Source organism: Lepeophtheirus salmonis, chromosome 13 (genome assembly GCF_016086655.4).
Source record: "Lepeophtheirus salmonis chromosome 13, UVic_Lsal_1.4, whole genome shotgun sequence".
Taxonomy (NCBI): Eukaryota; Metazoa; Arthropoda; class Copepoda; order Siphonostomatoida; family Caligidae; genus Lepeophtheirus; species Lepeophtheirus salmonis.
In genome coordinates, this window is record NC_052143.2 from 13539078 (window position 1) to 13562036 (window position 22959).

General features: G+C 31.4%; 2 protein-coding genes across 9 annotated transcripts in view; one reads left to right on the forward strand and one right to left on the reverse strand.

The window, feature by feature from the left end:
• Itpr (Inositol 1,4,5,-trisphosphate receptor) overlaps positions 1-22959 on the forward strand; it is a 131633-nt gene that overhangs the window by 32320 nt on the left and 76354 nt on the right. For all 7 annotated transcript variants that reach the window (XM_071892514.1, XM_071892515.1, XM_040724324.2 and 4 more), the window contains exon 2: positions 3028-3098. In XM_071892514.1, the coding sequence (XP_071748615.1) occupies positions 3028-3098 (71 nt within the window). The remainder of the gene's footprint in view (positions 1-3027; positions 3099-22959) is intronic.
• On the reverse strand, positions 16600-18820 carry LOC121128738 (uncharacterized). 2 transcript variants are annotated; one of them, XM_040724334.2, is made up of 10 exons: positions 18659-18820; positions 18423-18599; positions 18130-18297; positions 18044-18061; positions 17811-17978; positions 17522-17755; positions 17292-17459; positions 17020-17229; positions 16800-16967; positions 16600-16727 (listed from the first exon to the last, which is right to left on the reverse strand). In XM_040724334.2, the coding sequence occupies exons 1-10, from the start codon at positions 18723-18725 to the stop codon at positions 16717-16719; spliced, it is 1389 nt and encodes a 462-aa protein (XP_040580268.1). In that variant the 5' UTR covers positions 18726-18820; the 3' UTR covers positions 16600-16716. The 2 variants fall into 2 exon arrangements, with proteins under 2 accessions (XP_040580268.1, XP_040580267.1); XM_040724333.2 differs by having other exon boundaries at positions 18423-18602; positions 18659-18764.

A 22959-nucleotide genomic window follows, 5' to 3' on the forward strand; every position in this document is an offset into this window, starting at 1 on the left:
TTGGTAAAAAGTTTTTGAAATAAAATATATATATAATAAGGCAGTTTCTTTAGTGATGGGCAATAAAATATTAGTTCTTAGCCACGCTACCTTCTCCAATACTAATGATGTAGCTTTGCTCTTTTCTCTATCAGCTATGGCCCGCTTGTTGCCTGTTATTTGATATTCCTGAGTAATTTTTATGACTTAGTCTCACTTTTCAATTGTTCTAGAACAATTAAATATTATTACTACTTTTTTATTACTCATTGTTTAATTATACGATGAAACGTATATTTTTTTAAGTTAGAAGAGAGAAGTGTTCTTTGTGGGGTATAGATTCATAGGTAAAACAGAATCCTATAGATAAGTAATTTGACCAACTTTGTTGAGTATATATATTTTTAATTTATATCTATGAAAAGCATAATGAGTTTGAAAATTTTATTAGCCCTTAAATCATGGTTCAGGTTATATGCATTGTCGACTCAATCTGCGTAAAAAATACAAGATCCTTAGAGTGTGTTGTAAATTGCACATCCTGTCAAAACAAAAATGGAAAATTAACTGTCTATCTAGACCTAAAAATTATCTACCGTGATTATTACTTCCTAATATCCATCAATCTGCAATTACCCGCATTTATCACTCTGAATCCAAAATAATAATGATAGTAGGCATAAAAAAATGCCACTCTGATACCTCCGGGATACTTATTGCATAAAATACGAAGAGAAAATATGTGCAATCTTTCTCCTCATTTCCTATCTCTATTACAAATTATGTAGGTAAAAATTATTAATTGAATGTTATATTTTTGTATACTATAATAATTTTTTCAAGCATCCTCCCATGAAAAAAAAGATGTGATTTTTAGCTATAAAAAGTACCTTTCCCAAATTTTTGAAATCCTGTTCTAATCCATGGAATAATCTATAATTTATTTTTTCCTTTTTTTGACCAATTACGGCCATTTCTTCTTCTTTTTTCTATTATGAAATGAAAGAGAGAATTGAATTAAAACAATCGTGTAATGAATGTCTTAAGGAATTAAAGGAACTTTTTTATAATTTTTTTTTCTTTTTCTTTTTTTGATGACGTACAATACATACCAAAAAAAATATTTTAACTCCTTATGAGATTCATTACAGGATTGTTTTTTTAAATCAATTCCCTCTTTCGTTTCATAACCATCCTACTCTTAAAAAATGCCCCTAGTTTGACCAATGATAACTTGTGGAGTGTGTTTTGAAATATGGAATATTTAATGATGACTAAGACAGAACGGGATGTGAGGAAGACTTATTTTATGTCTTTTATTAAGAACCAATACCACCCTAGTAAAGAGTACATAGTTAAGCCCACGTGTTGTTTTATTTGACTGTCCGACCCAAATCCGGTGGCATACTTTTATTGGTGGGAGGTCCTCAATTGACAATTGTTCTATGAAGGGAACAATTGATATTGGAAGATCACATACAAATTGTAAGACATATATTATTTTAAATTGTAATTATATGTTGTAAAAACTCAATCTATGTATGTACATAAAATTGTTCAATGGATACTAATTATAACATAAAGTAATTAAAAATGTTTAAAAATGCATCGTATGTAAGAAAAAAAAAAGAAGATGTATTTACGTTTGGTAATCCTAGACCGGTCTGAAATTGTTAAAGTTTTAACAAATTCGATCAAAAATTTGGTCTTTATCCTGTACCACGTTTTTTAAATATCGGTTTAATTTGTTCTAGAAAAAATAACAAAAGACCTAAGAGGAAAATAATCTATCACAAATCTAGTGTCTACTCTAATAAGTACCTACATTTAGTTTGTTTTTCATCTTATGAATGTCATGTGTACTTGATAAGTAGTGAAGTGGAAATGTGCGGCGCGCATTTTGAGCTTGTCAGGATAAAATTGTAGAATTTACATGTACAAGTTATTATTTCTCAGAGTTATAACTTGTTCAATCAAATTATAAGCTTAAAAATGCGCTCAGTTACATTTCTCTCTGAATAAGTTAACCATTTTTAATATTCAGAACTGTAATCATCGGGGGTGGGCCCTGAATTCTCAAATAATTTTTTCATTAATAGTATTTATCCATCTATTAATTGTGCGTCATCCATAGTCACTCCAACCTTGCCCCTCTAATGATAAAAAATCTGACCCCACAATAATAAAGCTATGACGACGGCACCGATATTACACTAATTAAGTAGTGTCTTCACTTACAATTCATTATATTATTTACTTACAACAAACGTGCATTTGTCCGAGCCTGGCCTTGCCTACGTAATTACTAAAGTGACATGCTTGGAATGGAAAAGACACCTTTAAAGGTCAGAAAAGGAAATATGATTGTTTCGTGTGTTATGTCATCGTCGTGCTAACTTCCCTCTCTGAAGTAAGCATTCTCGCTTATCTATGCTGTAAATGATTTAAAAAGCATAATGAAATAAAAATATATGAATTTAAATAAAATTATCATATTTTTCTTCCAGTAATTCTACTTTAAATGTTGAAGGCTATCCTATTTATATCATAATTCATTTTCTCCACAGGTAGTTGATATTAACAAGAACCTTAATTCAGTTGTATCAAGGATATAGAAATACAAGGTTAGACCATCATGTAATCGGGCTTGATAGAATTTTCAATTTTATGTATCGTACGGATTGCTGGGCAAGACAGGTAGATTTTGACAGAATACGCCACCATTCATAGTCTATGACGTCACTATTGCTAGAATTTTCAATTTAATGTACCTACTGCTAGGCAGGAAAAACAGATTTGGACAAAACACGCAGCCACTCATCATCCACTATGACATCAATATTAAAAGCCTGATGGAAGTCAAAATGTGATAACCTTGTATTTCTATTAACCATGAGTTGTACCATGTGTCTCGTTCCCGCCTTCTCCTTGCCCTCTTTTTTTTCCTTACATAAATGTAAACTCTAATAATTATAATAAATATAGTGTGTTTATTTCTAAGCTGGATAGTGAATACAAATTATTTCATTCTTCTATTCATTTCAATAGGTTGGTGGATGATCGATGTGTCGTGGCCCCTGAAGCAGGGGATATTGCGAATCCTCCCAAGAAATTTCGAGGTAAGTAAACAAACATTGTTAGTATATTTATTTGTAAATCCATCATCCATGTATACTGTTAATGATGAATAAATGTTACTCTTAAGTTGTTAAATGATTAATTGTATGAACACCATTGCCTATAGTACTCACATAATAATAGCTACCTATTTATTTTGATCGTGAGAACTGACCATACGTTATTGACTGTATGAGAACTTTTCAAATATATGCTCATATCAGGATTTTTATTTGATGTAACTTTAATAATATGTAGATTTTATTTATGTATGTAGGTACATATTGTATACCAACATACATAACTATGCATGCGAGTTATAGCTACCCATTCGGTTTTTATTGTGATATCCTTTGTAATGCGATATTCAAGTGCTATTTTTATATTAATAATATCTTATAGGTACCCATGTGTGGATAGAAGGAAACAATTGAGATTTTGATAGAAGGTTACTAACTTACTTACACATTATGTAGACATCATCATGTGAGAGATAAGAGATGATAACTCAGATCAAGTTGATAATATCTTATAATAATAATAATCATTATCAAGGCAATCCTTCCGTGTAAAAAGATCATTAATGATCTAAAGAAGATCCTTTCTTGTTAAGTGAGGCTCAATACAAAAATTTATAAGCACTTATCTGTATTTTAAAATGTAGATACTTTTTGTAATTATCACTGCTGTCTAAGGGCGGCCTTTTCCGGTTAATATATTTTTCCCCGCTCACAAAAATATCTTATACAGGGGACAATATAAAAAACGGACTTCCAAGTCATTTGAAAAACTTAGATTTTTGTGTCAAAATTTCCCATTTTTATGCCTATTCTTAAAATAGAATAAGCTGATAAATCAAAAATTAAAAAATATATTAAGTACCATTTGGAACTCAGAATCATATTTGGACGATACAAGAGGCCTAAAAATGTTCAACTTGTGTTGATTTGAAAATTTGTAAAATGTCGAAAAAAATGAAATTTTGATGAAAAATATCCGACTTATACAATATAAAAATATGCTTTAATAAAAAAAATCAACACTTAGAAATTAAGGAATAATATATATTAGGTCGAATTTTAAAGAGTTTAATTCACAGTTTTCGTAGTATAAATGATAAATTGGTAAAATAAGGTGTATTATTTGACATAAATGAACAACTAAAATATATTTTATAATAATATATTATACACTTGCTATCCAAAAATCAGACTTGAGTAATAAAAAGGGAAATAAACATCAAAATACATGCGCGTAATACGCGGGACCGAAACATAATATAAATATATTTATGGGAATCATGTTTGGAATAAATAAACACACCATGATTCAAATTCGTAATTTAAAAAAGCAACATCAAAATTTCCTTTTTTTCGACATTTTACAGATTTTCAAATCAAAACGCGCGCGTGATGGACATTTTTTTTTTGGACGTTTGATGATAATTTTCTTGCTGAGAGGAATAAAATGCAAGATAAAAAATATCCGGCGATACCAAAGTCCCAACTTTTTGTCATTAAGGTACACCCTAATGGTCGCCCTTGTGTAAAATGATATCTTGGTACATAACTAATCTCAATTGGTTTTTAAATATATCTTATGAGCAAAGATATAAAAAAAGAAAAGTCGTATAATCTAAATAGCTTGATTATTTTGCACTTTTCTGATACGCTTTTTTGATCTTATAAACTGGTTCAAAAAGGTTTGATTCATTATTATTTGGTTATTTATAGCTTCTTTTAATTTGTCATTGTTATACATTTTAAAGATTAGTTTAATTTTTTTTTTTTTTTTTTTTTGTAATATATGGATATTTGGAAGGTATATTTTAATCTAAAATAATTTGTGGCCAAGTAGAAAAAATGAATAGAAAATAATCTTAAATGAATTGCTTTCACTGACATCATAGATTCCATGATGCACCAAAGCGATGCATCTTTGGGGTCTAAAGTTGATGCATCTAATAAATAAAATTGACAAATTTAAAAAAAATATATAAAGATATTTAAAAATAAATTAAATTTGAATGAAATAAAATTTATACATCCCTATAAAATGGCTACATCTTTAGAATTTTTTGTTTATATTGTAATAGTTAATTTATTCTCTTAACTACGTAATTCAAAATATTTTTTCATGCAAGAATATATTTTAGGGTATGATATTTAAACAATCAAAACGTCCTTTTGGTGTGAGTCCCATTTATACATCCAAATCTACGATCGTAGATGGTTTACTATTTCCCTTGAATCATACTATAAACAAGGTTTATATTCTTACACAATTTGTTTGTTGAGGTCCTCAAAATGGTTGACGTCTCATGGAAATGATTATGTTTATATTTATTGCAATAGGTACTTATGAATACGAAAAATATGTATAAATTTAAAATGCATTTATTTACAAGATTCAATAATTGGTCAGTGTTGGTTGACGCTTTTCAAAGGCCCTATAATAGTTGGGCGATTTAATTGATTCTCCAATATATCAGAATAGCTCTAGTGAAAACAAACAGGTCTAAATATTATATATATGTATCACAATTCACAAGTTCCATAAAATATCACATTTGTTTAGGTCATGATTATTTATTTATTGCATTAATATCTGATGTTGCATAATTGAATTAATACATGACAATTTTTTTTAAATGCACTGGCTTCATCATGATTCACTCACTCACCCCCTCCTTTACAAGTCCTTCTTCTTACGTATATCAACCCAAGCATTTTCCAAAGAATGATAAATTATAATTATATTTGCATATTTGACTCTATTCATGGGCATGACAACTTTTTGTAACTTTACTTGAGACAACTTGAATTTCAAGTTGTATTTCTCTGTATCTATTTATAATTGTCTTCATAACATTCTCTCGAAGGATATATTTATTTATATAATATGTAGTAATACAAATTACTTTTTCATTTACTAGTAGTTTTTTCAACAGACAAAAATCTCCATTAAATGGAATATTTCTCATATGAAGGATGTTTGTACATATATGATGAATCATTTTATTTATATAAATAGATGGGGTTATATTCTTTCTCTCTCATAAATTATAATCCTACTTGACCAACTGGACCACGGCTGTTAAAAATGTTTTATGTATATTAAACTTTTCCTTGTTTTATTGCCTATGTATGTTTTTTTTTCATCGAAAGAAAAAATATCCAAACATGATAAATGAGTTGCACATCACACAATTTATGTGCTGATGACTTTGGAGATATACACATGAGTGATGTGGTTCTTGAGATCGATTTTAGTGTCGAATAAGATGCTCTTGACTAGTAGCAACGTGGTTCAACTTGGGTCAGCATGTCGTTACCTTTATTGTATCACAGAACCTTTCATACAAAAAAAACCAGACAGAAACTGAAACATCAACAGCGGAAAATAAAATACACTCTATATTTCAGGGTTAGATAACAAAAACCGTGTTAGATGAAAGCTTTACAAAATTGACTGTCCTTTGCATTTTCTTGTACTTTTTTTAGAAAAGAAAAATGATCATTTTATTCGATTTAGTTATTCGATTCTTCTTAAATTACGTTGGCCTTAAAAGATATTGAGCAAAAGCTGGAATCTTGCTTCCGATAACCTCTAGAAAAGGACAGGCGAGCGTATACATGTTTTTTCCTGAGCAGAGGTGTTTTCATAGCCTAAGTTCATGGGCACCTTCTCCGTGCAAGACTCGGTCGATGGTGGAACGTGACATCTTCGCCCCTGCCCGGTCAAGCGTTTCCATTAGAGTCTTAGTTCTTGTCTGAGAGTTCTTGTTGACCTCTCGGCATAATTTTCTGACAAGTTTGGGGGATACCATACGCTTCCTGCTACGCCCGCTGAGGTTTTTAATAGTTTTGAACCTCTTGTGCTTGTTAATTATGCTCTGGACGATTACCACAGGGGCATCGTACTACCTTTAACCTTTTCCTTTTCTGTAGGCATTCACAAGACACTGACGCAGGTCCTCACTGAGCTCCTTCATCTTGACCATGATGACCAAAAATTGAGTGTGACTACTCTTCTGGAAGATACTATATCTTATCTTGTTGAACATTTGATCATCAGAAGAGGTATTTATTCTATTCAGATATCTTGAAAGAACTTTCAGACAAAGATCAAGACGTTTGATACATATTCATGTACATTATTGTCACGGGTATGAATAATTTTGAACATCCCATTTGTTATATATCCATCAATAAAATACCCATGATACCAAAAGTTCCTTGAATGGTGTATTGAGGTCATTCCTTCACTTTTTGGTACATATAATTCATAAACAAACTTGACTAAAATGCATTAGTTTCATCAAAAAAAAAAAATGAAAAATCACAAAAATTAACAGGGATTTGAATAATTTTGAGGACATGTACATATACTAGTGATGTATCAAATATTCGAATTTGTATCTGCAGATTATGTGGATTTTAAAATTCGATACATCACTAATACATGCATGCATATACATTATCCTGGCCATAATGTTGAAGAAAGGTTTTGTGTATGGCTTCTTCACACACACACACCCCTCCCTTGCCTTTCTTCTCTCTTTTTTAAATAGTATATACACAAATATTGTTTTATTTCTACTTTTTATAAGTACGAAACTATGAATTGGGATTTGATATTACTTTCATTCTTGTTATTCTTTTTTACCTCATCCTTTATAGATACTTTATACATCAATCCCTTGTGGACGATCCCACATCAGTTATTAGATTAATTTCTTAAATTATACTATTTTTTACTAAGGTATACATATGTATATGTAGTGAAGAAGTTGCAATTTCTACGTACCATTAAGCCTTATTTTATTACAATATAGTTATTTTAATTATCAAATATTAATTGATACATTCCTTTCATTTTCATCTTTTCAAATTATGGAATTTATTAGGTATTTAGGAGTAATATTAAATACAATTTATATTTATATATAGATATATTTGTTAGTCTGTTTTTGGTGTTATCACACGTGGAATCCAAAAAAGTCGATCAAATCAGTATGAAATTTAGCAAAAAGGAGTATAAAATATCGAAACATGCTCTTATGATCATTTTTAGGGCTCGGAGGTGATTAAAAGGATGTTTTTGACCAAAAAAGAAACTCTTTGCCCTTCTCTCTTTCTCTCTGTGTATCCCCTCTTCTCTTCTCCCTCTGTCTCTTTCTACATCCCTCTCTCTCTGTCTCTTTTTCTTCTACATTGATTTCTTCTTGATTCCCTCTATACATAATTCGGCCCTGCAACGAGTGCATCATATAGCAAGTATTATACAACTGTATAAATTTGAACTTAATAAAGTACGACAGACTACAAATTAATGACTAATTTATATCAAAAACCTCAAATTATTTAATATAACTAATGCGTATATCGACCATCTAGAGGATTTTGCAACATATCTCTAATTTTTGATTGTTTTTTTTTTAAACTCTTTTTTTTCTTTTGTAATAACTGATATCTAGAAATACGTGACGCATCAACCAACAAGGATTTTCTTTTTCTTAAAAAAATTAATCTGAATTACATTCGAATTATAATGAATACTTCAGGGGTGTCATAAATTGTTTTTAGATGTTACAAGAAACGTATATTACAATTTGTTTACCTTTGTGATTAGGTACTCCTTTATTAGAGTATTATTTCAAGCTAGCATTATTATTTACACGTCATTTCGACAAAATGGAACAGCAGAAAGGCCTAGAATCTAGATAAATGCTTCTCTTATTTTGTTAGGGCGTATTATTGAAATAACCAAATCTATGAATTACACCATTTTATTTTTGCTCCAAATGTAGCTGACCAAGATCTGGTTACTATGTTTGAGAACTACTGGTATGGATTATAGCTAACATTCCTGGGTACATCATTTTGTATATAAATCCCACAATTTATCAAAATATGCCTGTTAAATATGGGGTCGTTTATATTTATGATGTACAAAAATAAATATAAAATTTATCGTTTTCTTAAATTTGGTTCAAGACTGTTATTGTGTTGACAAGCCACATATGTAAGGACATTTAGAGATATATATAAGAAGTACGTAATTTATATTCATACCGTGATACTCTGTTAAGATGTATGGTATAAAGAACGAAATCCATGTTTATTGCCTTGGATCGCAAGACATTTTGGAAAACCTGTCTCAATGAGTACTGAAGGTTCCCAAATCTTTGGCTGAGTCAAATACTGTGGACTGGAATTTGTATAAACTATATAAAAGCTAAGTGTTTTCCAGTAGAGTTACGAGTATAACACATCGGTCAATAAGTCCCGGCCTAGATAGGAAAACAACATTTTTTTGCCAAAATTAATTTTTATTCATCTATATAATCTCCTTTTAGAACGATACAAGCATTCCAACGTTTCTCTAGCTTTTTGATACCACGGGTGTAGAACGATTTATCGAGACCTTCAAAATATGCTTCTGTTTCGACAATCACGTCTTCATCTGAGCCAAATCTCTTTCCACGGAGCATCTTTTTGAGTTCTGCGAAGAGTCAGTAGTCGCTGAATATGGTGGATTGATAGCAATTCCAATTCGAAACCAAATTCGACCAATTTTGCGGATGTTTTTGATTGACTTGTCACACGGTCTTGGTGAAAGAGCACATTTTTCTTCTTCAAATGAAATCTGGGTAATTTCGACCTTTAAACGATCCAACAAACCAAATAGTTGATGTTGATTGATTTTCCATTTTCCAAGTAGTGAGTAAAATTCCATCCGAATCCTAAAATACAGAGGCCGATGTTTGAATCTTTGGACGGCTTTCTCCGTCTACACACCACTCAGCAGACTGCCGTTTTAATTCTGGAGTCAAGTGGTGAATTTATGTTTTATCCATTGTGATGTACTGACGCAAAAACTCCTTCATATTTCACATGAATACCTCCAAACAGCTCTTTGAATCATCTGCTCGTTGTTGCTTTTGCTCTGGTGTGAGCAATCGCGGCACCCATTTGGAAAACAGCTTTTTAATACCCAAATGTTCCTGTATGATTGTGTAAACACTACCTTTTGATAAACTTCAGAGTGTCAGCTATCTCTTGCAACTTCACTTTGCGATTGCCGATGATGATTTTCGGGGGTTTTCAATGTTTTCCGGAATAACCGCCTCATTTGACAGACCAGGGCGTTCAGTATCATCGGTGTCCATATGACCACGTTTCAAATCGGCAAATCATTGTTTGATGGCTGTTTTGGTGGGGCAGAGTCTGTATAACATTTTTCAAGCTAAGTTTGGGCTTGAACGGTGTTTTTCCCCATCAAAAAGGAATGATAAATCTACACACAAAATTGCTTTGAATCCATAGCTTTTAAGAATCACAAAAGTAGCGTCACTTAAACCACTGTAACTCGATAAATAATAAACCAAACGTCAGGAAATTTTTACAGTAACCTTTTGAATGTTTGTACTAGTGAAAAATATTTTGACAGTGGCACCATCTGGTAGTTAGGCCCGGGACTTATTGACCAATATGTTATATTGGCAATGAAAATAAAAATGGATGTACTAAATATTTATAGCGGAAAAATGGATTTTAAAATCTCAATAGCTTTGGTGGAAAAATGGATAGGATAAAGGGGGTGAGAGGAGCGCAGAATCCAAAGCTGATCTCAGTTTTTCTCTCAGTCATTTGAATTCTGAAATACCTGAGATTGTAGTAATTTCGGACTACTATCGTTCAAAGTCATTTTCTACCCTTAAAACAATCACCAAATTAAAAGTAGGATTAATAAAACTGATGTAAAAGTATTTTTTGTGATTATATTGTATTCTTATTGATTCTGCATCTTGTTCTGAACTCGATATATTTCCGTTTTTAGGCTAAAAAATGATGAAAAACGACACTCCTCTTTAGACCCTTATAACTTATTCATAATACATAATTCATAGTGCTGAAGAATATTATAGCTTATAATAAAGAAAATATTCAATGTATAATTTAAAAAAAGCTCTATTTAAAAAATAAGCATTTCCAACGATTTTTTTCCCCATTTTGTATTTTTTAAATGATCCCCTTTTTTATAAGGCTGTACTAGCAAATAGTCAACATTATTATCCTATTTTCCCCGATTTCAATGCCAATTATATCACGCCATGCCTTGTAAAAGGAAAATTGAGACAATCGAAGGAAGATGTTCGAATTTGGATTCTACGAGGTACGACGAAAGGAGAATTCATCCGAGGAAAACAAAATGGAATAAAATCGTTGGAGATAGGGACATATTTTTTAAATAGAGCTTTTGTTCTTAAAAATTATACATTGAATATTTTTCTATATTATTGAAAAATTGAAATCAATTTTGGATTCTGTACTCAAAGATAAATTCCTTTTTTGGCTTGAATTCATTTGTACAAAATGAGTGTTCCTCCATGTTGGAGGAGGAGCAAGGTTGTTTGACTACTAATGTAAACACTTAAAAGATTTAACTACATTTTCTACTTGAATTCTCTATTTTTTCTTGTTTTTCTGTATGTGAAAAATGTGGAACTATGAAATTGAATAAATCATGGGCACAATATTTCCTCATTGAATTAAATATTGTACAAAGAACAACAAAAAAAAAAAAGATTAAATGCTCCTTTTAAAAATATTTTGCTGTATTATTTGCAAATATGAGGTAGCCACGGCTAGAAAATTCTAATATTTTTATCCTGCACTGATATCTATTAATACTTATTTTTTGTCCACGCCTAATATTTAAGTAAAAAATAAAATTATAATATGAACTGAATGATTATTATCGGTCTTATTCCTAATAATATAAAAAAAAAACATATATAATATTGTATTTAAATTTTTTTATTATTATTATGACTATTGATATAACATATCAATTATTCTTAAATATTTACAGACATTTATTATATTAATCCCTTATTTTAGAAAAATATGCCTTTATTCTCTATGATTTCAAAAATAATTGAGAGGCATTTAACGTAAATACTTAAAATTGAAGTAGGTATTTGTTTTCAAGGGTAAAGTTTTGCTTCAAGGCCCTTTCTTCGGTACATACTTTTAACTGTAGATTTAAAATTTAAAAATTACAAATCTGATATTAGTTTTTGTTTGCAGTCTGGGTTGGTTCTGACCAATTTTGAGTTTTAGTTAATATTTTATTTATTTAATATTTCACGAAGGTGTTAAAATTTGAAATTTATCATTGCAAATGAATTAAAAATGATACCCTTTGTATCAGTAGGTTACGATACACTTACCTAGATGTAGCTTTTTGAAAACTTGGGTCATAATGAGTAAAATTTGGCATTTGAAAGTTTTTTAAGTTTTTGTTCTAATAAAAAAGTTTGGTATTATTTATTGAAGAAGGGTTTTTCAAATTTAGTCGATTTTAGTCTCAAAATTTATTTTGAATCCTTTTATTCTCGTTTCGGGTATTGAGCCTTCAAATTCTTGATCTTGGTGTCAAGACTACGGTCAACTTAAGGTAGTATTAGTCATAACTAGGAGTGTTCCAGCTTTCATCATGGGGGGGATTTAGACCCAAAAATCATTTACTACACCGTAATATAATTATTTCTATAAATTGATTTATTATACATGTTGTATTCAGCAAGATTAATATAAATTTATTTATACCAACCTTGGCGTACACTGTACAAGTTACAACATATGTATATATGATATTAATTTTGGGGCCTAATGACGCCCCTGTTCACAGCACTAAGACCCATATAATCCACTATTTCTTATTTGCTTTGTTCGTATAGGTCACAATGTGTATAGATCTATAAAAATATGCATAAAATGGGAACAAACCAATTATCTGGACACTTGAGAGGAGTCCTTTTAAATATTTGCTTAATGGCTTATTCGAGTGGCTCTTGATATGTTCATATATGCACACTATTTGAAAATTATTAAGATATACATACTTTGTCAATTTTTCAAAATACATATGGCGTAGAAATATTTATTTGTTAATATTAACATTTGACCAGTGTTCTCACGATACTACAATTTTCATATCGGTTCCAGAAAAAAAAAGTCCGTTTTTCGCTATTACTTTTTTGCACTTTTTCGACGAATAAAAATAAAAACAAAAAAGGCCCCTTCAATATTTTTGTCAGTATTAGTATTTACATAGTTCGCAAGCTTTTATGCCGTCACTTTGGCGTGCTCTCTTAGGCAAGCGCAGGCACTAAGGCAGCTGATTTTTTGTTTGTTAGATAGATTGTTTAAACTTGCACCAGTTGGATAAAACGGAATCAATTGACGAATTTGTTGTCCCTAATATTTAGAAAAGACACGAGCCCTCCTTGTAGAGGATCAAAATAACAATTGCTTGAACTGTGGAACTCAGTGATACGTTCGTTCGCAAGGTTAAAAGAACATTTGAGGCCTCTGAGGGTTATTTTGAGGCAAAAACAATTTTATTGTTGTTAACTCCGAGGGCCACGTCATGCCTCTTCATGTGTTTCCCTAAGGCATGGACACTTATTGACATGGTTGCCAATGGGAGGTCTTGCATATGAAAGTAGAACTCAGTTTCCTGCTATATCTCGAGAGAGAAAAAAGTATCAAATGGCTCCAAGACAAGTTTAACAACTTTATCTCGCTCTATTTATGGTTTCCAAACTCGACAAATCTAAATCCCATGGATTTTTTTTTGTGTTTGGGTTGTGATCGAACGAAAAACCAACGGGAACTCCTGCAACACCAAAGACGAACTTATCTGTTGGATCTAGAAGGAATCCAAAGATTTCCCAGGGTACCAAGTGATGAAAGCCTGCTTGCGCTTCCGGCCTTTTATAGGGACTGTAATTGAAGCTGGAGGTCATTTTATTAAATTAAATTAATTATAATCCATCAAGCTTCTAGAATTTAGTTTATTTTTTAATCGGATAACTGGTTGGAGAGTAAATTGCGTTTGAAAAAAACAACAACACATTTTCGCGGCACAATGTGCCTTGTGCACAATAAGTGTATTAATGTTGAGTCATACATAGTCGCTTCAATCTGCCCCTCTAAATAAAATAAGAAAAGTGTAATTACATCACTGCTTTCAGGGGTGTCTTTGGGATTTTGTTTCTTTGGGATCTTGAGGAGTAGGGCATACATTTATAACTCATTTTTAAATAAAGGGAAATTTTGTTAAGAGGAAGGTATATATATTTATGATAGAACGGTGCTGCAAGTACTGGTTTTAATACCAAGTAAGTATCCTACCATTTTAAATGCGTCAGTATCCCCGTACGGAACATTTTTGACCCTAAAACATCCTAAGAAATACACATTTTTTTGTTCATAAAAATTAAATTGGATTTCAAATGCTTTTTGTACAATGATGAACATATTAATAACGTACTCAATTTGTAGGGTGGAAAAAGTCCATTTTGGGGAAATGCATTGATAAATGCAATGGATTATATATAATGGTTTTTAATGTTAGAAAAGTATTATTCGATTGATTAAATATACGTATCTGTATGATATACTACCTATAATTTGAGCCTTAGGTTCACCTATTAGTTATCATCATTACACATATATTTACAAAAAAATGTAGTAGAGGAACAATGGGCCATGAAATGAGATTTAATGTAAGTACACGTGTATAAATAAGTAATTTTTTGTGTATTTTTACAAAAGGCCTTCGATGATACTAGATATGCTATACCTATTTTTTGCAAATTGGATAGAAGGCATTGAAGAAAGAAATTAGACGCACTCATACTCTCACATTTCTTCTTTGCCTTTTTTGAAATATAGCTAAAAAATAAGTTTTTGTTTTCTTTGGGAGTGATAATGAGCATGTCTGACTCTAAATTAATGGTCTTTATTATTATTTCTAACTATAGATATACTACCCACCCCCATTGAGCGCTCTCTTTAATGATATATGCCGCCTGTAGAAAAAGTAATGAGACCTTCCAAAAATACAGTTTTGAATAGGTGTTGTTCATTAAATGTGCGGATTATTTTTGAATAGCTTAGATTCTAAATCTTTGATTGATGTACATGTTGTAAACAAAGAATATGTATATGAAGCAATGGAGGCAAGAAGAGGCAATTTAATCCCCGCCGGTAGGACCAACAATGATTAAGGACTTAAACAACAGCAAGACCACAGTTTGTCGGGTCAGAAATCGTTTGGCTGATGGAAACAACCTTAAGGACAAACTCAAGAAGTGGAAGACCCACCAAAGAGAAGCCTGAAAGTATAATGGAGGCCTTTAATGTGAACCCAACAATGAAAATGTCAGAGTATGCCAAGAAGAAGATGGTGCATTGGTCTACTGTGCGCAAGGTCATCCGAAAGGCTGGAGAACAGTTCGTTAGAAGAATTTGAGAGGCCACTCCTGTTCCAATGTCAAAAAGAACTCAGTCTTCAGTGATGTTAACAACTCTTGAATAATTTGAAGAGTTCAATAGCAACGGGGAATTTTTCTTTCTCTGATAAAGAAAACCTTTACCGATGACGCCATCTACAACAAGCAAAATGATCGGGTGGCATATTTTGGCAAGGCTGATTAAAGCATCAGGGCAGTCACCAAGACCAAACATCCGGCCTTTGTGATGATGTTGGGGGTTGTGGCATCAACTTGAATAAAAATGCACCAAATTTGGGTTCCTGTTGGATACTGGTTACTCGCAGCAGAGTACTTGATGGTGTTGAAGGAAAATGTGGTCCCATAGATCACGAAGACATTGAAGAAGTCCAACAAGGCCGCGTCCGTATTTCAGCAGGATGGGGCTCCGGCCCATGCTGCTAATATTGAACAAGAGTAGATGGCTAGCAACATGTACTTCTGCTCCAAGAAACTTTGGCCCCCTCAAAGCCCAAATCTGAATCCACTGAGTTATTACAATTGTTGGTAAATTGAGAAGAAGGCCTGCAATGTCTTTCTCCCCAATTTTGATTCCCTGATGACATCCGTTAACTAAGAGTGGATTATCATGAAAAAGGAATACGTTGTCAATGTGTGCTAGGGGTTCTGGAGGCGGTTGAAAGCTGTCATTAGGGGTGATGATGGCCAGATTCATAATTAATGTGCATTGTCATAGTAAAATATATTATAAAATAAAATTTTGTATGGACAATTATGAGTATTTTAATGACTACTTAGAAGCAGGTCTCAGACCTTTTTCTACAACGGGTGTTACAAAGGTAAGGCAAAAAAAAAAAAATATCATTATTAATTGTTCTAATGGGCAAAAAACCCTATTTGACTTTGTTAAGAAAAAGGTTTGCTTGTGAAGTACATACAACTGGTACTACAAGTGATTTGTCTTATTTTAGACAGACAATGCGTTCGTACAAAAGAAAAATAATTACAAGTCACTAGATGAGGCATCGTTTCTTCATGTTGCTTATAGAAATGGCACTAAAACCTATAATCTATATCTAAATATATAATTGATTCATTAAGATAATTATTGCCTTTAATTTGAAGTATTGTGGGATTAAATCACTTCGATAAATCGTAATATGTACACATATGTATAGAAATGAAAGTCATTTGTTAATGTATCAAAGTTACTTTATTGCCTTAAACTTTAAATAAAGTAAATATTATTTTCTTAAAAAAGATACAAATAATAAATAGTTGATGAATTAAAATATCGTCTTGGATGTTTATTCCACAACTACAAAAGAAAAAAAAAGATGGATTTTAATTAAGATCTTATTTTCAAAATATATGTATAATATCTATTTACCTTGACAATTGGATCTACAAATTCCATAAGAAGTATAATTTCCTCTTGCATCAATTGATGTTGCACACCAAGGAGTATTTCTATAGTGAATCGTCGTACATGTGTTATATGTATTGCCAAGGTATTTAAATGGAAATTGACAGGCAGTGCCATTAAGAATTGTGCATCCTAAAAATATTTTTTGAAAAATGTTTTTCTGATTAAAACTTATTATCCTTACCTTGAACGACCGAAACAACTCCTGGACAGGAGCCGTTGCATATTCCATAGTTGCCCATCTCGTTATTAGCTTGTAAGGAAGTAGCACACCAATAAACGCCCTGATAATCTACATTTGTACATTTGTTGTACGTTTTTCCACGATAGACGAAGGGAAATCTACATTGTTGACCATTTGTAGTGGGGCAGGATCCACGTACTGTTGTTCCAACTTTGTAAGAAATTAAAAATAAAATGCCACGAAATTAAAGGAGATTTAAGTTAGTTTCATACTTGGGCAACCGGCTTCACAATTTCCCCATTTCTCTGTTTCTCTTCTTTCGTTGACATAAGTGGCACACCATGGTTGATCACCATTCTCTACAGTTGTGCATTCTTCAAATGTTTGTCCATCGTAGGAAAAGGGGAACTGACAATTTTCTCCAGTGCTTGTGGAACATCCTATTAGATATTAAAGAGAGTTAGTATGCTGTAGTCTTTGATCCGCTCAGAGAGGGATTTACTTGTTGGTGCTGACGTAACAGTTGCTGCTCTTGGTGTTGTTTTTCTAAGGTTTGTGGTCTTGAAGTTGGTTACTGTCGTCTTCCTCCTAACAGGAGTTGCAGTTGTTTTGAATGAAACAGCAGGACCGTTCTTGCCTCCGACGCTTTTTGGTGTTGTTGTTTTGATGTTAAGACCAGATGAGGTGGCTTTGGTTATAGGAGCAGCTCTAGTCGTAGGTGCTGGATCATTATCCGCTAAAGAAGCAATTAAATCAAATTATAAATCTATGAAAAACTCTCTTTTATTTACCTGAACAAAAGTTTCCGCAATTACCAAAAGTAAGATACTTTCTTGAAGCATCAACACTGGTGGCACACCAGGGAGTTCCAGAGTTATCAACTACTGTGCAAGTGCTGTAAGTTTTACCATTATACACGAATGGGAAGATGCAAGAATTTCCATCAGTTGTTGTACAACCTGTTTTTGGGAGAAATTGTTACTTAATTACTTAGTCATTGAAAAAGAAACTGATTATTTTATACCATTTCCAGAAGTGACACCTAAAAACACAAAAATGAAGGGATGATTAATTTTTTCCATATACATATATATATATATATAAACCTACCAGTACAACCACTTCTGCAAATACCATAATTTACAAGATCATTGTTTGCTCCTACTGATGTGGCACACCAGAAGGTTGAACCATAGTCCACATTTGTACACTCGTTGTACGTCCTTCCACCATAGACAAATGGAAACTTACACGGAAGATTGTCTGTTGCTTTACAGACTAAAACAAAAAAACAGTATATAACAATGACTGGAGCTAGCTTACAACGCGTTTGCGCATCTTGTTCCTCTTTTAATAAAAACACAGCAAACGTGGATGGATGAGTAGTAAAGCTAAGTACTTACTTGAACAAGAGCTTGCACAATCCCCATAGTCCTTGGCTTCTCCATTATCATGGAGACTAGTGGGGCACCAGTTAACACCATTATAATCAACACTTGTACAATCCTGGTATGTATTTCCTCTATATTTGAATGGGAATACACATTTATCCCCAGCTGTCGTAGCACAGTTTCCCATTACTTCTGAAAAGAAATATAGATGTTGTATTGAGACTTTAGTCATAAGACTTTTTCCATACCATTAATAGATGAACCGCATAGGACTAAAATCACAAAGTTACTAAAGGAGAAGCTTCTTTTTGCCATGTTGATGCTTTGATGTCAATTCCTGAATTGATGATTTGTTCATGCTCTTTACTCACAAAGTCAACTCGTCTCATTTCATTTTAAGTTGACTAATTCTAATTGATTTAATTAAAAAAGCCATTTATTTTTAAAAAGTTCTTTAATTTAATAATTGTTCAAATTTGATATTAATTTTCTAAATATAAATTTATTTTTAATAAATAGTCCTTTATTGATTTTTCTAACTCTAAATTGACCATCTGTTTCCATGAATTATATATTAGTTGATATCTATCTATCTATGATTTGCAGGAGCAAATTGAGCTCTTTTCATATTTTGTAAAATTGTTTTATTATATACATTTTACAGTACAGAGCATCAAAAAAAATGTTGTTAGTATTGAAATTCGTGTATGGACACCTTTTTTACGCCAAGTCAAAAGGAAAATTCATATCTGATAATAAATCATATATTTGGAATATATCTTAATAAAAAAAGTAACAATGATGTAGTATTTCATTCTACTTTTTAATACAAAGATTCCATAAATACAACTACCTAGTATATTTATTAAAAAAACATGTTTTTCTAGTATGTGAAAAAAACACAGGAAAATTAAGATGGGAACCCTGAAAATTTGAAGAATGTTTGAGATTTATTTCAAGTGTTGGAGAAATAAGCGCATTCCGCCTTTAAAAATTAACCACTCTTTGGAACTTCTATAAGAAAACTATACCATTGTATTGATTTTAAGCTCTTTGAGAGGTAAAAAAAACTTAGCTGCCATAATGTTTTATTAGATTAGCTGAAAACAACCAAAAAAATTTATGGAAAGATGACATGGATGGGGAAATTGGCAAATTTTCCGAACTAGCCTTAATCGAAAATCGACAAAAATTAAAAAAAAAAAATATTTAATACATATTCATGTGTCCTCCCATAATCATTTATGCCCATTACATGAGTAATAACAGCTGATCCTCCTGACTTTAGATTGACTCTTTTTTAGAACATAATATCAAAGTAAAACACACACATACACACATAATGACCTGATATCATTTATTTATTCAATCTATTTGCTAAGCCCTATATATTTTTCAATTCTTATTTTGTATTGCACTAAATATATCTATTTGTTTCGCCATGAGGCCTAATATTGAGCAAATAGGTATGTATGCATTGTATACATACCCACTACATACATACATATACCAACAAAAAGTGTGTACATAATTTGTTCTACTGGTATATATTTTCCTGGAACTGTACGAAACTACTACTTGTTAGATTTCTAAGACGTATGTTCATAATTTGTGCAAATCCCTTAAGGACTTAAAGATTTTCTAATTGGCGTGTGTTTTTTGATATATACATTCCTTCTTGTTCAATGTGAAATATGTTTGTGTCGACATAATCCTACACGTTTCTATGGTTGCTCATATACATATGCATATAATTTCATTTCCTGCTTGAAGGAGATAGGAGGGGTGACCCCTACGTAGTTACAGACATGCATATGTATTTATACATTTGTAATATAATATGTGATTCTTTTTTAAATACATGATCATATATATATTTGATTGTAAAAAAATTGATTTTTATCAATGCACTTGTGGTATCATCTAAATCTTTATTTTTATTCTTCTTCTAGATTATTATCTATTGTCTGGGCACGGGATCAGAGCCAATTAGGCTATTTTCATGAATGGGAGAGATAATGGAGGTTATGGGGGTCTCATAATAGCTATAATAATTATCTATTAACAAATAGGTTCCCAATTGATTGTTAATGAATATTTATAATGTTGTTCTATTGATTTTCGCTCCAACTCAAATAATTCCTTTTTAAAGAGCTTTTTTTAAAAATAAGTTGAATATGGACAAATGTATTTACATTTATTTTTTCTGCAATTTGCAGAAATCTAAAGAATTTTCAAATAAAATAATTAAAAATAAAGATCCAGCGATTCTCATTCTTTGGATGTGATTATCTTGCTTCTACTGTTTAGTTCATAGCATACATTATTCAAATGGAATTCTAGTCACATGGAACGTATGCAGCTTAGAGTGGTTTACCCTCTTGATGGAATGGAGTTAAAAATGACTTTCACTTTTTTTTTTAGCTCATGACTTATTTTATGTTACCCTCATGTCTTAATAAAAATTATGCATCAATATTCCAGGTCTCTATAATTCCATAGTTGATTCTCAATACTATCTTGGTATTAAAAGTTACAGAATCATTTTACATGTTTGATTATTTAATTTTACTGTACAAATGTGTGTGTAAATTGCAACAAAATATGTTAAAAAAAATATTTCATTATGCATTAATTGTGTGAGGCATTTAGCACATTTTAGCACAGTTTTGATTGGCAATGGGTTAGTGAGAATAAAATCCTTAAAATCAAGGAAAATTGTTTTAAATACACTTTATAAATCTTAAATGATACATTGTTAATTGAGAAATTGGTCAAAAAATATAATTTTATCTATAGGTTTGGTTTTATACAGTAGTGTTTCTCAAACTGTTCTACGCTTACTCTCCAAAGTGCGACGTGAAGGTGTGACTAGGGAAGAGGGTTCAAGGATAACAATTTTGTCGTCAAAATTAGAAATACATTTTTTTAAGTTCGTCTAAGACAATGAATACAAAAATAATTCGTTTAAAAAGTTATTTTTTTGGGTCTAATGTTAAAAAATAGTCAAATTTCAAAAGTTTTAAATAATGGTAGTACTTGAAGCATCTAATATCGTCTCAGATGGTACGCAATATAAAAAGGTTAAACTACTTTTCTATAGAGTATAGGTAAATGTTGTTCGATTACTGATAATTAATGGGGTTGTCAATATATCGGCATGTTGAACAATCTGTTTACGTTGGAATGAAGAAGTTTCAAATCTATTACATAATAGATCCAAACGCATGTTCACTTATGAAGCTCTTTCTGCTTGTTTCCACCTGTTCATTGCGTATCCATACATATATACATACAATAAAACGAATCTGATTGATCTCATCCACCATTCTTTATGATGATGTACATATAAGGGTTGTTTATTATACCGATACTATAACACATGGTCTGAAAATTCCAAAACTTTACAAATAATTGACCCTATTTATTTATTTTTAAATTCCCCTCATTTACGCCATTACATCGATGACGTAACAAGAATGAAAATGTCTTTAAAAAAGTCATACAATTTCTCGCCTCCTTTTTTGAAATGATCAAAAAATAAGATACGTTAGTTCACCTATGATTTAAAATCAGCTAAATCTATGTATTTTGAACTCATAAAAGGTATAATATAAAATTTGGATTTTTATATTAATTTATCTCAATCAAGGATTTTCGTCTAGAATTAGTGCCATTTCATATTCAGTCATTGATGAAATTATCAATTAATTCTATATAATAATTAATAACTATTCACTAAATAGTAATCAACAGTTGGCAAAAAAAAAAAAAAAAATACAGAAGTCTAACTACCAAATGGTTTTTTTTCGAATTTTTCATTTCCCTTTTGACAATCCAGGTTGACAGAAGGATAAAAAACCTAGTCATTCATGTGAGTTGCTCTTGACAACACATTTTTGTAATATATTATTAACCGAAAAACTTCTTTTGAGACTTTTGAGAGAGATTGATTAATATAGTGATTCTCGGAAAATATATATTCTATAATAATCGTCCAGCAATGCCTTTTTCAACTCCTTTTCATTGACATAATATATTACCCCCCTGGAAAAATCATGTATATTAGGAAACCAGTTCCGTAACCTGGTCTACAATTATCCTAGGAGGAGCCAGGGCAATTCACTACGATTTAGCTTTTCTGGTTGTCGAGCTTGAGATTTTAGTTTTATTGATTTATTATTGACATTTTTGAATTATTTTTTTTATTCAAGCCCACATTTGGATTTTTGTATACATTTAGAAAATAAATTTATGTTATTAATAAAATCCTCTGGAGTCACAGGTATGAGGGCACATTGAAAATAGAATGTGACCATAATTCTTCCGGGGCAATAAAATACATATTTGAATGAGAGGGGCCAAAGCCGCTTACCCCGTAGTTACGGCACCTGAAACATCATCTCAAAAGATGTGTGATATAAATTGCACGTATCACATTTCCAATATCCCCAGCAGCATCTACGATGACCTTCTTAAATAATAATTAAATACCGAATATTTATGAACGGTGTACATGTTATATCATTTTTATTTGCTATTTCAGTAC